At 45.1% G+C, this 15007-nt stretch overlaps 1 protein-coding gene across 1 annotated transcript in view; it reads right to left on the bottom strand.

The window, feature by feature from the left end:
* The window catches only part of LOC106603011 (EMILIN-1), a 64725-nt gene that overhangs the window by 7501 nt on the left and 42217 nt on the right, over positions 1-15007 (bottom strand). Inside the window, exons 2-6 of the mRNA XM_014196114.2 lie at positions 13189-13311; positions 11013-11230; positions 8336-10843; positions 933-1058; positions 664-681 (exon numbers count right to left, since the gene is read on the bottom strand). Coding sequence (XP_014051589.1) covers positions 664-681; positions 933-1058; positions 8336-10843; positions 11013-11230; positions 13189-13311 — 2993 coding nt within the window. The remainder of the gene's footprint in view (positions 1-663; positions 682-932; positions 1059-8335; positions 10844-11012; positions 11231-13188; positions 13312-15007) is intronic.

The following is a 15007-nucleotide window of genomic DNA, read 5'->3' as shown; positions in this document are numbered from 1 at the left end:
TTCAACAACATAGTGCACTCAAAACTCATCACTTAGCTAAGGACACTGAGACTAAACCCCTCCCTCTGCAACTGGATCCTGGACTTTCTGATTGGCCACCTCCAGGTGGTAAGGGTAGGTAACAACACATCTGCCATGCTGATCCTCAACACGGGGGCCCCTCAGTGGTGCGTGCTCAGTACTCTCCTGTACTCGACTCCAACACCATCATTAAGTTTGCCGACGACACAAAAGTGGTATGCCTGATCACCGTCATGAGACAACCTATAGGGAGGAGGTCAAAGACCTGGCAGTGTGGTGCCAGGACAACAATCTCTCCCTCACTCAACGTGACAAAAGAGATGATTGTGGACAACAGGAAAAGGAGGACTGAGCACGCCCCCATTCTCATCGACGGGGCTGTAGTGGAGCAGGTTGAGAGCTTCAAGTTCCTTAGTGTCCAAACACCAAACACTGTGTTGGTACACAGTCATGAAGAGGGCACGACAACGCCTATTCTGCATTAACATTTCACTGTAAAATACCGGTTGTATTTGGCGCATGTGAAAAATAACATTTTATTTTATTTTGATGTAATGGTGTGAAACACACATCACTGTTGAGGGCATTAGCACATTGCAACAGCAGGACTCAAATGCAATGATAAAACAATCATGAACATACCTTGTTCACCTTTGAGACCTGGAATGAAGAAGATAGGAAGAGACGAGTTCAGTAGTTGGACCAATTCAAACCATTCAACCATGTTTGTTTTTAAGTATTCTTTATTATTATTATTATTTTTATTTTTTTTCAGTCTGTAAAGTGTGTTTTGACTTTGTTAAATGCACTGAAAATAAATTGTGATTTGATGTCAAACATCAACATATAGCAAAACAACACTTCCTGAGGCATTGTCACGGATTATAAAGGGTTTATATGGTTCCTGTTACCTGGTGGTCCTCTGGGCCCGTTCTCTCCCTGCCTGCCCACAGGTCCGTCCCTACCTTGAGACCCCTTGGGACCGGGAAACCCTGGGAACCCTCTTTCCCCAGAGGGACCTGGAGGACCAGGAAGGCCTGGGGTGGTGGAAGGCAATGACAACAATATTAATACATGTAACTTTCTTAATTTACATATATTTAACTGAAATAGTCAGTGTTGACCCAAAGACGGCCTGTTATTGGACACAGGACATAGAACAAATTCCAGACTGTGTTAACAATACAGTGGAGGAGTTTTCTCATTGAAATATAGAATTGAATTCCACCCACATAAACAGAGGACTCATCTTTGTGTCTGTGCCATTCAGTGTTCATTTTGTCAACAATAACTATGATGAAAAATACTTGTTAGAAGTTAGAGGTAGCCTAAATAGTCATTATTTTACAGAAAAAAATGCACTGACTATTATGTGACTAAAAAGGCTGTGATTAAAACTAGACTACAGTTTAAGTCCACTGATAGCTTTAGTTATTAACAAAATATTAAATGACAAAAATGTGAGTAAGCCAAAATTCACACTGGTCCCATTTTAAAATAGTCAAGTGTCTTCTTCTTTTGTGTTTGATAAAAAGCATGACGTTTATATTTGTGATTTACTGCCACATGCAGTGCTGGATCCTGAACCAAATATTGTGTGTCATTCATTTATTGTGACTGCTAAATGGCAGTGATATTTTTGTGTTGTTGCTTAAAGCCATTTACAAACCATAGGCAACACAATTTGAAGAAGAATACAATGCTCTGATCACTGGCTGATCGCTCCCAATCAATAGGAATCCCCAACCAGTTTATTACTTCAAATGGTGGAAGCCCTTAACCCCGTACACCTATATGGATAGGGCCAAATTGAAATGTTTCCAACAGAATAATTATAAAAAACATATAAATGACCAAGATAGCAATTTAAAGATAACACTTTGGAGATTATGGGGAAATGAGATTGAATCCAAACATTACACTGTTGTTTGTATGTGCATTTTACATTTAGCATACTTTTCACAGCGTTTGTCCACAACAAAATCTGAAAATAATCTGGATACATTCAGTAACATAATAAGAATATTAATTGACATTTTGGAGTAGGTGCAAGATAAGAAAATAAATATTACAAGGGTTTGAATGAAAGGTCTAACTGGTGTCTCCAAGTGGCTACACACAGCGGAATCTAATGAGACCTACATACTTAGGTCCAATATTCATCCTCTGTAAAACTTTAAACAGGTAGTTCCATTTTATGCAGTCAAAAGCTTTTTCTGCATCTAAGGAAGCCTCCACTACAGGTTCTTGGTCTATATTGTTGGATTCGGGGTAAACTTCTTGTTAACAAACTATAGTTTTGGCAAGTCGGTTAGGACATCTACTTTGTGCATGACACAAGTAATTCTTCCAACAATTGTTTACAGACAGATTATTTCACTTATAATTCACTGTATCACAATTCCAGTGGGTCAGAAGTTTACATACACTTAGTTGACTGTGCCTTTAAACAGCTTGAAAAATTCCAGAAAATTATGTCATGGCTTTAGAAGCTTCTGATAGGCTAATTGACATAATTTGAATCAATTGGAGGTGTACCTGTGGATGTATTTCAAGGCCTACCTTCAAACTCAGTGCCTCTTTGCTTGACATCATGGGAAATCAAAATAAATCAGCCAAGACCTCCGAAAAAAATTGTAGACCTCCACAAGTCTGGCTTATCCTTGGGGCAATTTCCAAACATCTGAAGGTACCACGTTCATCTGTACAAACAATACTACGCAAGCATAAACACCATTGGACCACGCAGCCGTCATACCGCTCAGGAAGGAGACGCGTTCTGTCTCCTAGAGATGAACGTACTTTGGTGCGAAAAGTGCAAATCAATCCCAGAACAACAGCAAAGGACCTTGTGAAGATGCTGGAGGAAACAGGTACAAAAGTATCTATATTCACAGTAAAACGAGTCCTATATGGACATAACCTAAAATGCCGCTCAGCAAGAAAGAAGCCACTGCTCCAAAACCGCCATAAAAAAGACAGACTACGGTTTGCAACTGCACATGGGGACTCAGACTGTATTTTTTGGAGAAATGTCCTCTGGTCTGATGAAACAAAAATATAATTGTTTGGCCATAATGACCATTGTTATGTTTGGAGGAAAAAGGGGGAGGCTTGCAAGCTGAAGAACACCATCGCAACCATGAAGCACTGGGGTGGCAGCATCATGTTGTGGGGGTGCTTTGCTGCAGGAGGGACTGGTGCACTTCACAAAATAGATGGCATCATGAGGTAGGACAATTATGTGGATATATTGAAGCAACATCTGAAGACATTAGTCAGGAAGTTAAAGCTTGGTCGCAAATGGGTCTTCCAAATGGACAATGACCCCAAGCATACTTTCAAAGTTGTGGCAAAATGGCATAAGGACAACAAAGTCAAGGTATTAGAATGGCCATCACAAAGCCCTGACCTCAATCCTATAGAACATTTGTGGGAAGAACTGAAAAAGTATGTGTGAGCAAGGAGGCCTACAATCCTGACTCAGTTACACCAGCTCTGTCAGGAAGAATGGGCCAAAATTCCCCCAACTTATTGTGGGAAGCTTGTGAAAGGCTACCTGAAACGTTTGACCCAAGTTAAACAATTTAAAGGCAATGCTACCAAATACTAATTGAGGGTTTGTAAACTTCTGACCCACTGGGAATGTGATGAAAGAAATACAAGCGGAAATAAATCATTCTCTCTACTGTTATTCTGACACATTCTTAAAAAAAGTGGTGATCCTAACTGACCTAAAACAGGGAATTTTAACCAGGATTAAATGTCAGGAATTGTGAAAAACAGAGTTTAAATGTATTTGGCTAAGGTGTATGTAAACTTCCGACTTCAACTGTAGTTAGGCTTGAAACCAGTCTAAAGCCACATAACTGTTTAACTAAACCCGACGGGACCTTTGTGCGTAAAATAAAAGTATACAGAAGAAATGTAACTACCTGGCTAAATAGCACAACCAACATTAGCTATGATCCAATGTTACCTCGCCAGTCATTATCAAGCTAGCCATCTAGCCAGCCAGACGTGCCAGCCAGTCGATCCTATGAGTCATTTCGCTGTATCCTCATGTTCTAACAGGTCACTATCGACTATATCCAAGTTCAAAAGACAGTTCCTCATGATGTAGTAGGAGTGAACAAGTCAGGGAGTTCTTTCCTTATGTGTATTTCAGCCGTCTTCACAGAGTGGTTTCGATCCACAAAGTCGCCGGTTAGTACAGGCCGCAAGCCAAGCCAGCCTGCCGCAGAAGCCTCATCTGTGGGGAGAAAGCCCTCCTCTGCTGTAGTATGGGAGAATGATTCGGAAAGATCATGATTCTGGCACCTCCGTACTTGAGCTCTCCCTTTGCTCGGGCAGCAGAGAGGATGCGGACAGTGTCCTGGCACCATAGAAATGTCATGACAAATGCCCTATGTGCAACCTGGGAGCCACCTCCGTAGCGTGCGATGGGCCCTCTCGATTTCCAGTGTGTGCACGGAAGGGGGTAGATCCAGAATTTTGGGAATCCATTCCTGTAGAAAGGAGATGGCGTCTCTTCCCTCCACAGCCCCCGGGAAACCTTAATCTCAAATTCAAGCGCTTTTGGACATTTTTGTGAAAATCAAATTTCTCCTCGAGTTTAGAGATGGTGTCTTCCAATTTCTTGTACTTTGGCTCCACATCCTCGCGGTGGTCAGCATTGTATTTTTCTAACTTTGTCACTCGTCCCTTTGTGACTTTCTGGTCTTCATGGAGTTTATCGACCAGCATATCAATTTTGATGAGGTGTTCAGAAAGCGTCTCTTGGATTTTTGTTATACCTTTGTCAATCTCCATTCTGAATCATGCTGGTGCTTCTTCCGAGCTAGCATCCGACGAGGCCCAAGAAGGGCTGTCAGAGGAGGGCACATTTACATTCCTCGTCTGAGTCTTTGCAAGATTGGCAATTTTTGTTTTGGCGATAAAAGAGATGTTTTAACTTCCAACTCCCTTGTTAGAGCTTTGCCATTACCGAAAGTCTATAAGGTGCTGTTTTGAGCTCTCCTAGCTTTGCATTGATTAACCGAAGCAAGCATACTCGTAGTTTTTGTTTGCTTCCCCACTGTCACAGAATTGTTGTTGTTTACGCAATCCAAAAACATTCCATTATAAATCACAATCTGGGTCAAGTGGGCAAAATTTGAACGCTTATTCTATAAAATAGGATCTTACAAACATTGTAATTTTGGTGCGCATAGAATGGAGTCATGAGTGTATTCAAGTGCGGGTTCCACGGCTAATTATCTCCACAATCTGACAAACATTGTGTTCAGGACAACCCAGGGTATAACGTATGTCATCCTTGTAACTGTAGATCAAACATAGCGATCATAAATGTTGACACTGTAAATCACATGACTTTTCAAATATAGAAACATGAAGTGCACATTTGGACTCATGGGTGTGTGGTTTGCTTGTATGACATCAAAGCGGTACTTATAATAATTCTCAACGTCTCATCTTTCAGAAAACATCAACTTGATTTACAGCATTTGCCTCACTCAGACAACAACAAGTGGAGAACCTGAGCTCTGACGTCATGTATAGCAATGCTACTATAAATTTAGGTGATTATCAATGATAAAATCTGCCATTTTCAACCCTTATACAGGATTACAAGGGGTGTGAGTGGATAGGGCTACTGGCAATGTCCATGCTAAAATGAGTTATATCCATCTAGAGTCCTCAATATATACTGCTCAAAAAAAATAAAGGGAACACTTAAACAACACAATGTAACTCCAAGTCAATCACACTTCTGTGAAATCAAACTGTCCATTTAGGAAGCAACACTGATTGACAATAAATGTCACATGCTGTTGTGCAAATGGAATAGACAACAGGTGGAAATTAAAGGCAATAAGCAAGACACCCCCAATAAAGGAGTGGTTCTGCAGGTGGAGACCACAGACCACTTCTCAGTTCCTATGCTTCCTGGCTGATGTTTTGGTCACTTTTGAATGCTGGCGGTGCTTTCACTCTAGTGGTAGCATGAGACGGAGTCTACAACCCACACAAGTGGCTCAGGTAGTGCAGCTCATCCAGGATGGCACATCAATGCGAGCTGTGGCAAGAAGGTTTGCTGTGTCTGTCAGCGTAGTGTCCAGAGCATGGAGGCGCTACCAGGAGACAGGCCAGTACATCAGGAGACATGGAGGAGGCCATAGGAGGGCAACAACCCAGCAGCAGGACCGCTACCTCCGCCTTTGTACAAGGAGGAGCAGGAGGAGCACTGCCAGAGCCCTGCAAAATGACCTCCAGCAGGCCACAAATGTGCATGTGTCTGCTGAAATGGTCAGAAACAGACTCCATGAGGGTGGTATGAGGGCCCGACGTCCACAGGTGGGGGTTGTGCTTACAGCCCAACACCGTGCAGGATGTTTGGCATTTGCCAGAGAACACCAAGATTGGCAAATTCGCCACTGGCGCCCTGTGCTCTTCACAGATGAAAGCAGGTTCACACTGAGCACGTGACAGACGTGACAGAGTCTGGAGACGCCGTGGAGAACGTTCTGCTGCCTGCAACATCCTCCAGCATGACCGGTTTGGCGGTGGGTCAATCATGGTGTGGGGTGGCATTTCTTTGGGGGGCCGCACAGCCCTCCATGTGCTCACCAGAGGTAGCCTGACTGCCATTAGGTACCGAGATGAGATCCTCAGACCCCTTGTGAGACCATATGCTGGTGCGGTTGGCCCTGGGTTCCTCCTAATGCAAGATAATGCTAGACCTCATGTGGCTGGAGTGTGTCTGCAGTTCCTGCAAGAGGAAGGCATTGATGCTATGGACTGGCCCGCCCGTTCCCCAGACCTGAATCCAATTGAGCACATCTGGGACATCATGTCTCGCTCCATCCACCAACGCCACGTTGCACCACAGACTGTCCAGGAGTTGGCGGATGCTTTAGTCCAGGTCTGGGAGGAGATCCCTCAGGAGACCATCCGCCACCTCATCAGGAGCATGCCCAGGCATTGTAGGGAGGTCATACAGGCACGTGGAGGCCACACACACTACTGAGCCTCATTTTGACTTGTTTTAAGGACATTACATCAAAGTTGGATCAGCCTGTAGTGTGGTTTTCCACTTTAATTTTGACTGTGACTCCAAATCCAGACCTCCATGGGTTGATAAATTGGATTTCCATTGATTATTTTTGTGTGATTTTGTTGTCAGCACATTCAACTATGTAAAGAAAAAAGTATTTAATACGATTATTTCTTTCATTCAGATCTAGGATGTTGTTTAAGTGTTCCCTTTATTTTTTTGAGCAGTGTATTTCTATGTTCCCATCAGACACAGAAGAATTGAATTATTTGAACACTAAGACCTAAGACCTATGCATTTACATTACATTTAAGTCATTTAGCAGATGCTCTTATCCAGAGCGACTTACAAATTGGTGCATTCACCTTATAATATCCAGTGGGACAACCACTTTACAATAGTGCATCTAAATCATGCGACCCGAGAAGCTTCAAGGAGAGTTATGAAAGACTGCATAACACTAACAGACATACACATACTAATAGCAGGCCACCATTTAATAACGTGTGAGACTCACATATTACAAACATTTGTTTAATTATATGACTGGATTATTAATGTTTTTTGTAATCATCGGTCTGTTTCTTTGTTGGTGTTTGATAGGTCTCAGTGTGTATTGTAGCTAGCATCGTTTTGTATGTTGACACTTTGTTGCAAATGTGTTACTTAAACTTTACATACACACCATTGTTCATTGTGTTCTTATATCCACTGGTTGTGCTGTGTCTCATATACTGGTCTAGTATAGACAGGACAAGGTTAGCCTGGCGTTTTTAAGACAGATTATGGTTTTAGTACAGTTCTACCAAAAGCAGTGTACCATTCAAACCTTTAATCAACTGCACACTTACAAAGCAAAACATGTGTGAGTGAGGATAGGTTTCATTAACATATCACTATATTGAATCAGTATGAACTCAACAAATTCTCAAACATTGGCAATGTAAATCATGTCTAAATGGACATGCTCTATATGTCCAAACCATGCACTGTTTAGTTTCTGTAGTTACCTACATTGGATCAAGGGAAAGGCAACCTCAGTCCTGCTAATACACCTGACTCCAATAATCAAATAATCATGGTCTTCAGTTTAGATTGCAATTAGTTAATTCAGGTATGTTAGCTATAGGGCTGGTGGGAAAGTGTGTCACCAATCAGGCACCCGAGGACTGTATTTGCTAATCCCTGATCTAGATCATAACTTTTGAAACAGCTGGGAGAAAGGGAAGAAATATAGTGTCAAGACAACACACTCACCGGTCAGGTCCTGTTCCGAGAGGTTCTGGAACTCCTTGAGGATGTGGCTGATGGACGAATTGAGGTTCTTGATTTTCCCGTGGATCCCGTCCAGCTGAGTGGTCTGGATGTTCTCTATGACCCCTCCGTGGGAGATGACCGTGGCGTTCAGGCCGTTCACACAGTTCCACAGGCCCGACACATGCTTGTTCAGGCCCTCCTTGATCTTCTGGAGCGAGACCGAGATGCCGTCCAGCTGTCCACACACACCCTCCATCTTGGACAGCCTCTTCTCCAGGCCGTCACCAGAGCGCTTGCAGTCACCCATCTCCACCACCAGGGTGTTCTCAAAACGGCGCACATCACGATCCACCTGGTCGAGGTGGTTGCGACTCTCCTCAATGTGCTCGGTCACGTCTTGCTGGATCTTGTCCAGCTCCGAGATGATCTTGTTCTTTGTGTTGCCAAGGTCGGTGATGATGCTGCCGTGTTTCTGCACTGTGTGCTCCAGGCCCCTCAGTGTGTCGTTAATGGAGCTGAAGGTCAGGATGACCTCAGACAGCTCGCCCTGCAGGGACTTGAGGTGGCCGTTGTTAGACGTTCCTCCAATCACACTGTGGCCATCCAGGGGCTTCTGGGGGTCATCCAGGCCTCCTCCAGTGCCGCCTCCTGTTGTTGGGGTCACAAGACGGATCTTACACTGGCCACTACACTTCTCCACATCCTCCTGGAGTTTTCCCACCTCCTCCTGCAGGGTGGAGCACACCTGCGAACAGGAGCTCTGGTCTGAGTCCACCCGTGTCCGGATGGCGTTGATGTCCTTCTCCCAGCGGTTCAGAGTGTACTGCGTGTGGTTCTGCAGCTTCTTCAACTCGTCTTCCACTCTTCCGCAAATGTCGCAGTCGTCCACGCAACGACCTAGTGTCTCGATCTCTGTGACAATGCGGTTGAAGTGCTCGCCGTTGTCTCCGGTCAGGGCTTTGATTTTACGGATGTCGTGGCTGAGGTCCACCACCTTGTCCATTAGTGAGTCGCCTGAGACGGACAGGTCCTTGATACGTGTGTCGAAGCGGCGGATCTCGTCCTCGTTAGCCACCACCCTCCACGTGATAGACTTCACAGAGTCTCCGTTGTAATCATTTCCTCTGTGTCCTCCAGCTCCACCCCATCGATCTCCGGTTCCCCCTGTTCCTCCATCTCCACCTCCTCCAGTTCCGGTTTCCTCTGCTCCCCCTGCTCCTCCCCATCTTTCTCCAGTTCCTTTATTTCCTCCTCCATCTCCTTTTCCTCCTCCCCCTACTCCTCCTCCAGCTCCTCCCCATCCTCGTCCATCTCCTCTCCCTCCTGTTCCCCCTGTTCCTCCACTTCCTCCTCTTCCTCCTCCATCTCCTCTTCCACCTTCTACCACTCCTCCAGCTCTTCCTCCTAATCCTCCACAGCCACAGTCAGTCAGACTCTTGTCTAGGAGTGCCGTAGAGTTCTCCAGGCGGGTCAGCTTCTTGTCGTGGTCCGACACTCTGTCCTTTAAGATGCCCACGTCCAGCTCTATGTCTTCGATGCGGTAGCCCTGGGCATCGAAGCGGTCCAGGAACACGGTTCGGAGGTCACCGAGCTCACGGTGGAAGTAGTCCTTCAAGTCGTTCTCTGTTAAGGTGCAGCTCTCTTCTGTGTGCTGCACTGTTCTGTTCACCCGCCTCTCCAGGTCCTTCAGACGGCTATCCAGCCTGTCATCTATAACCTTGGGTAACCCGCTGCCAGCATTGGGTCCAAAGCCACCACCACCGGGTCCAAAGCCACCTCCTCCGAAACCTCCGCCGCCATGACTACCACCACCACTTCCAAACTCCTTATCCAGGCGGTTCTGGATGACATTGTAGTTCTCCGACACAGAGCTGATCTTTCTCTCTGCATCTGTGACCCTGTTCTTGAGGTCGGTGACAGTGTTGCAGCAGCCCTGGGAGCGTGTGACCTCCCGGTGTAGGCCGTCCAGGCTCTGGCGGTAGCGTCCGTCCACTGTGTTCAGCTGCTTTTCCAGCACCTGGATCCTCTCCCTGATCTCCTGCTGCTGCATTCGCAGGTCCTCCACCCCAGACTGGCAGGAGGAGCAGGACAGCGACACCCTCCTCTCCAGCTCTCTCAGGATCTCTTCTTTCAGCGTGCTGAGCGTCCTGCCACTAAACGCACCGGTGCCTCCAGAGGAGCCACCAGCGCCACCCCCGAGATCATTCCCACTTCCAGCATTCCCATTGAGCAGGTGGTTATTGATGCTGACCAGGGTCTTGTCGTGGGCCTGGGTCCGGTTGTCCAGCTGGTCCAGTTTGGTCTGGATGCTGTGGATGGTCTCTTTCATCTCGGGCTGGGCTGAGTCCGCCGGGGTCTTGGTGCCTCCACCGGTGAAACCCGGTTTGTGCATTTCCTCCTGGAAGCGTTCATTCATGCCCCTCAGGGTGGACTGCAGGTCATGGAGGTCCTTGGTCAGGCTCTGGATCTTGTCCTCCAGCTGCCGCATCTTGTCACCGTCTCCTCGCCCTGGAACACAAACACATTATATTACAGTATATAATCTACTGTATATAGTTATAGATTCATCATGTATACCATTTGAGGAGTGACATGGGGACATAGAGGAGGACAGCAGTAGGAAGAAGAAGAAGAGGGAGATATAGAGGAGGAGCAGGACAAACAGACTTCCACCCACCGTCTCCCCCATTCTGTCCTCCGTGACCTGTGCCGGTTCCAGTCTGTCCCGGTCGGGATGGTTTCGTCCGGGGTCTGGCTGTACCAATCTGGGTCCCAGACCCTCCGCTCGGCCCCTCGCTACATTCGTCCCCAGTGTAACCATGGCAACATTTCCACTCCATGTCTGTCACCATCTTGTAGGCCACCTTGTACCGCGGCTTCATATATGTTCGATACCTATTGAGAATCAGAGACAACAACGACAACAATGATGAAGTGGTTCGCAATGAGGTTGTCTCACCTATCTAAATTGAATGCGTGTATTTTGGGTCACACTAGATAGGAGTGTCTGCTAAATGCTCATGTAACTGATGCTATACAATCATAATTGGTCGCATGTGGTAATTGTCAACTTATTTTCCATCTGCCTTTTGCCCCATAACGCAACTAGTCATTGGCAGAACATAACATTAAACATTAACTGTAGAGCCTTGGACATTGTTTTATTTTACTACTTCACTCATTTTGTTTATACAATATCCGTAATTTCCCTTAGAAGTTGAGTAAGGGAAATTACCATTGAGTTTCAATGGGCCTGTGTGCAATTCTGAACTCTTGAAACTGCTCTCAGTCAAAGGCCTCAGTTTGGAGAATGTTTATGTGTCAATCCAAACTCAGTCATTACAGGCCACAAAGCAAGAGGCCAGGCATTTTCTGCCTAATTACATTTTCTATTTAATTTGGGTTTTTAAATTTCGTTCCTGGGCTTGGAGGCATGAACACAAAGCTTAAACAGCAGACGCTGGTTTCTGCCCTGACAGGCACTTTGAGGTAACTCTAAACCCCGGTATTCACCGGATACCAACGTTGATTAAATCATTTACAAGGAAACTATTCAGACCTTAACATGTTTGTAATCAATCCACCAGCTCCTTTCCACACAGCATCAGAAATGCCTGCCACTCTCTATTGTGAAAGACTTAAGCATGGTAGGTATGCGTAGCATTCTCCTTTTACCCAATCATGTAATCTGGAAAAAGTAACAAACATTTCAGGATTGGGGAAACAGATTGCACTGCATTTGATAGCACACATTTGTGATAACTGCCAAAACATACTTAATTACTGTATGAGCAAACGCAATACCCAAGTCAAGTTGCCCAATATTTACATGAACCTAATTCAAACTCAAGCTGACCACCACCCTTCGTTTTCATTGGTCAGATAACTGTCGTTCATAGGAGACACCTCCCCTCTCTGATGGATGAGAGTACTCCACTGTTTGCAAATTTCTGAATTAACTCCTCAGGCTGTAGCAAATGTACTGTATGTTGCAATGGAGAGTAGAAGCCAAACTCCAAAATTAGATCCTAAAGCATTGTCAAACAATTAGAAAAGATAAACAAACACACATGCACACATGCGCTCGACACACACGTACACAGCCAGATTTCTACATTTTGCTTGGACCACGTTCAGAAGAAGCTGTTTTTTTTTTCCCCCTTTAAACTGAGAAGGAAATAAATGTTTCACAATTAATCCCCCTGTGCGTGAAAAGGTATACATTGTTATCTTTCCTGCATATGTGCTGTATGGTTCAGGCTCATACACAGTCATCTGTTTCCCAGCAGTGAGAGAGCGTCAGAGAGAGAGAGACAGAGGCTCTGGCAGTAGAAGGCCTTCAATCAACAGGACTCAGCTTGTACAGCCACGGCATTGTCCATCACACAAATGTCAATTACAGTATGACAGCTCTTAGCCTACCACTGCCATGCCTAGAATCATTCAAGAGAAGGATAGAGAAAGACAGGAGAGAAGTGAGATGAAGAGAGAGAGAGAGAGGGAGGCTGTATAGTATGGGCTTCAGATTAGTCAAAAAGTTCCTGATTTCCCAGAAATATTGGTTAAGTTTTGCGAGTCGCCACACGTCTGTCTTTCCAATCTGTTCATTCCATAAGCAGCATGTGTGAGTGTGTGTGTTGGCAGACATTAGGGGAATTAGGTCCAAAAGGTCCTTCTTACACAATTCCCCTCAGTCTTGGCATTCTTTCATCACTTTATCCTCTGTCTGTATACAGTAGATGGGCAAAGACTGATTCATGCAGTGGGTGTCTGGGTATACATGTTTAAATGAAATGTGTAAGAGTAAGTATACGGCACCAGGTGGTAGTACCGTGTGTTAGGAGCATACTCACGTCACCATGCGAGAGCATTGCGTGCCCCAGGAGCAGGGGTGGTAGTCAGGCTTGACGTAGGTCTCCACTCCATCCTCCACCACACAGCTCACTGTCTTTGTCACCACATACGCACACCAGTTTCTACAGAGTGAGAGAAGGAGGAGGTTAGTTTGAGATTGATTCATGCGCATACTGTATGCACATAAGCTTAGAGATCAGAGATTGCATACAAATCAAGGGAATACACTAAGTATTCAAAGCTGAGATGAGATACTAGTGAAAGAGAGGGAGTGTACAGTTTAATCATGTATAAGTTAGGTACCGGTAAGTGATTCATTGCTGGGAATACTCCAGTATCTCCAGTATGAGTAACTATCATGGTCTTGTCATGCGTAGGAACAAAAATATATGGCGAAGCAAATAAGTAGTGCACATTTGACTAGGATCTCAAGTATTGGTTCCTCTAACAACAAATCAGGACTCCAACAGAGAGCTGGCCTCTTCTGTCTTAACTAACATGCAGTAGGGGCTTAGTAGAATTACAGCTATGTGCAGTAAAAATTGCACTAGATTTGACCAGTTTCCATAGGGAATAGAGTGCCATTTGGGACTCAACCAGAGGGAGACAGCACTGAGCTGACTGCAGAGGGAGTGGCATTAAGATTTAGGGCGGCTGGTCTGTCACTTTTTCCATAGCAGCCCCAGGGCCACTGTTGATTTAGGGCTAGTTTTGTCTGGGGCCGCTATGGCCTGGTAAAAGACTAGGTTCTGCAGAGAAAGGCGCTGTGTAGCCAGTGTGTAGTCAGTGTGCTGTAGTCGCGGTCCCCTGCAGAGCAAACCAACTCTCTCTGTGGTCACACTGTCAGCAGCTGGACTCTGGACGCTCAGTCACATGAATCTGGCAGAGTTTAACACAGGTAGAACACTGCATGGGATGTAACGTTGGGATAGAACAGTAGACTTGCAGGCACTAAAAAGTTGTGCTCTGATATTGGTTGTACAACATGATGCTTTATCATATCCTAGTGCTAGTTTGTTACAAAAACCTGTACCACTGTACTTTAGAAGAATGGTACAGAGCACTGAGACCGACCACTGGCAGAGAACAGTAGGAATAAACTAGGAACTATTCCGAACAAAACACAAATGCTCAGGCATTCAATGATGGTACTGGGCCCATTCTAACCACTCCATTCCATTTCTTAATGTGGAACAGATAGACCAAACAGCAGGTTGGCGTTTATTGTACTGAGTCTTTTCCTGGAGGCAGAACTGAGCAATTTCCCCTTACAGTAGATAGTCCAGCTGCAAAGTTAAAATTAGCTATACTGTTAAAATGTATGAAAACTAAAATGTCCTTTTTGGTCTTAATCTAAGGTTAGGGTTAAGCATTGGGGTTAGCATTGTGGTTAAGGTTAGGGTTAAGTTTAAAATCAGATTTTATGACTTTGTGGCTGTGCCAGCTAGTGACCCCTCTGCAGAGCTGCCTCCAGAACCAGATTCATGACGAAAAATGCTAACCTGCGACCAGTGTGACACTAGAACACCAGACCAAATTCAGACCATTAACTCCCTCCTGGAAAAACAGGTTTGGTTTTAGTCTGCCAGGCAAGATCAACAAACAGACCACACTGTGTGGGAGAGGAGAGGAAAGGGGAGGAAAGGGGAGAGGAGATGATCAGCTGTCTGACTGTCAATGGCCTGACACAGTGTTTCTCCATCAGACTATAGGCTGTGGTCTGTCTGCCACTGAGGCTTTACATTCTGGATTCATCATCATTGCATCACTTTTCAAACGATTGGATTTAAGACACATGGGAAAGACACAGTATGCATG

Source organism: Salmo salar, chromosome ssa01, assembly GCF_905237065.1.
Source record: "Salmo salar chromosome ssa01, Ssal_v3.1, whole genome shotgun sequence".
Taxonomy (NCBI): Eukaryota; Metazoa; Chordata; class Actinopteri; order Salmoniformes; family Salmonidae; genus Salmo; species Salmo salar.
Note: the sequence above shows the minus strand (reverse complement) of the source record. Positions and strands in the feature narration are given on the sequence as shown.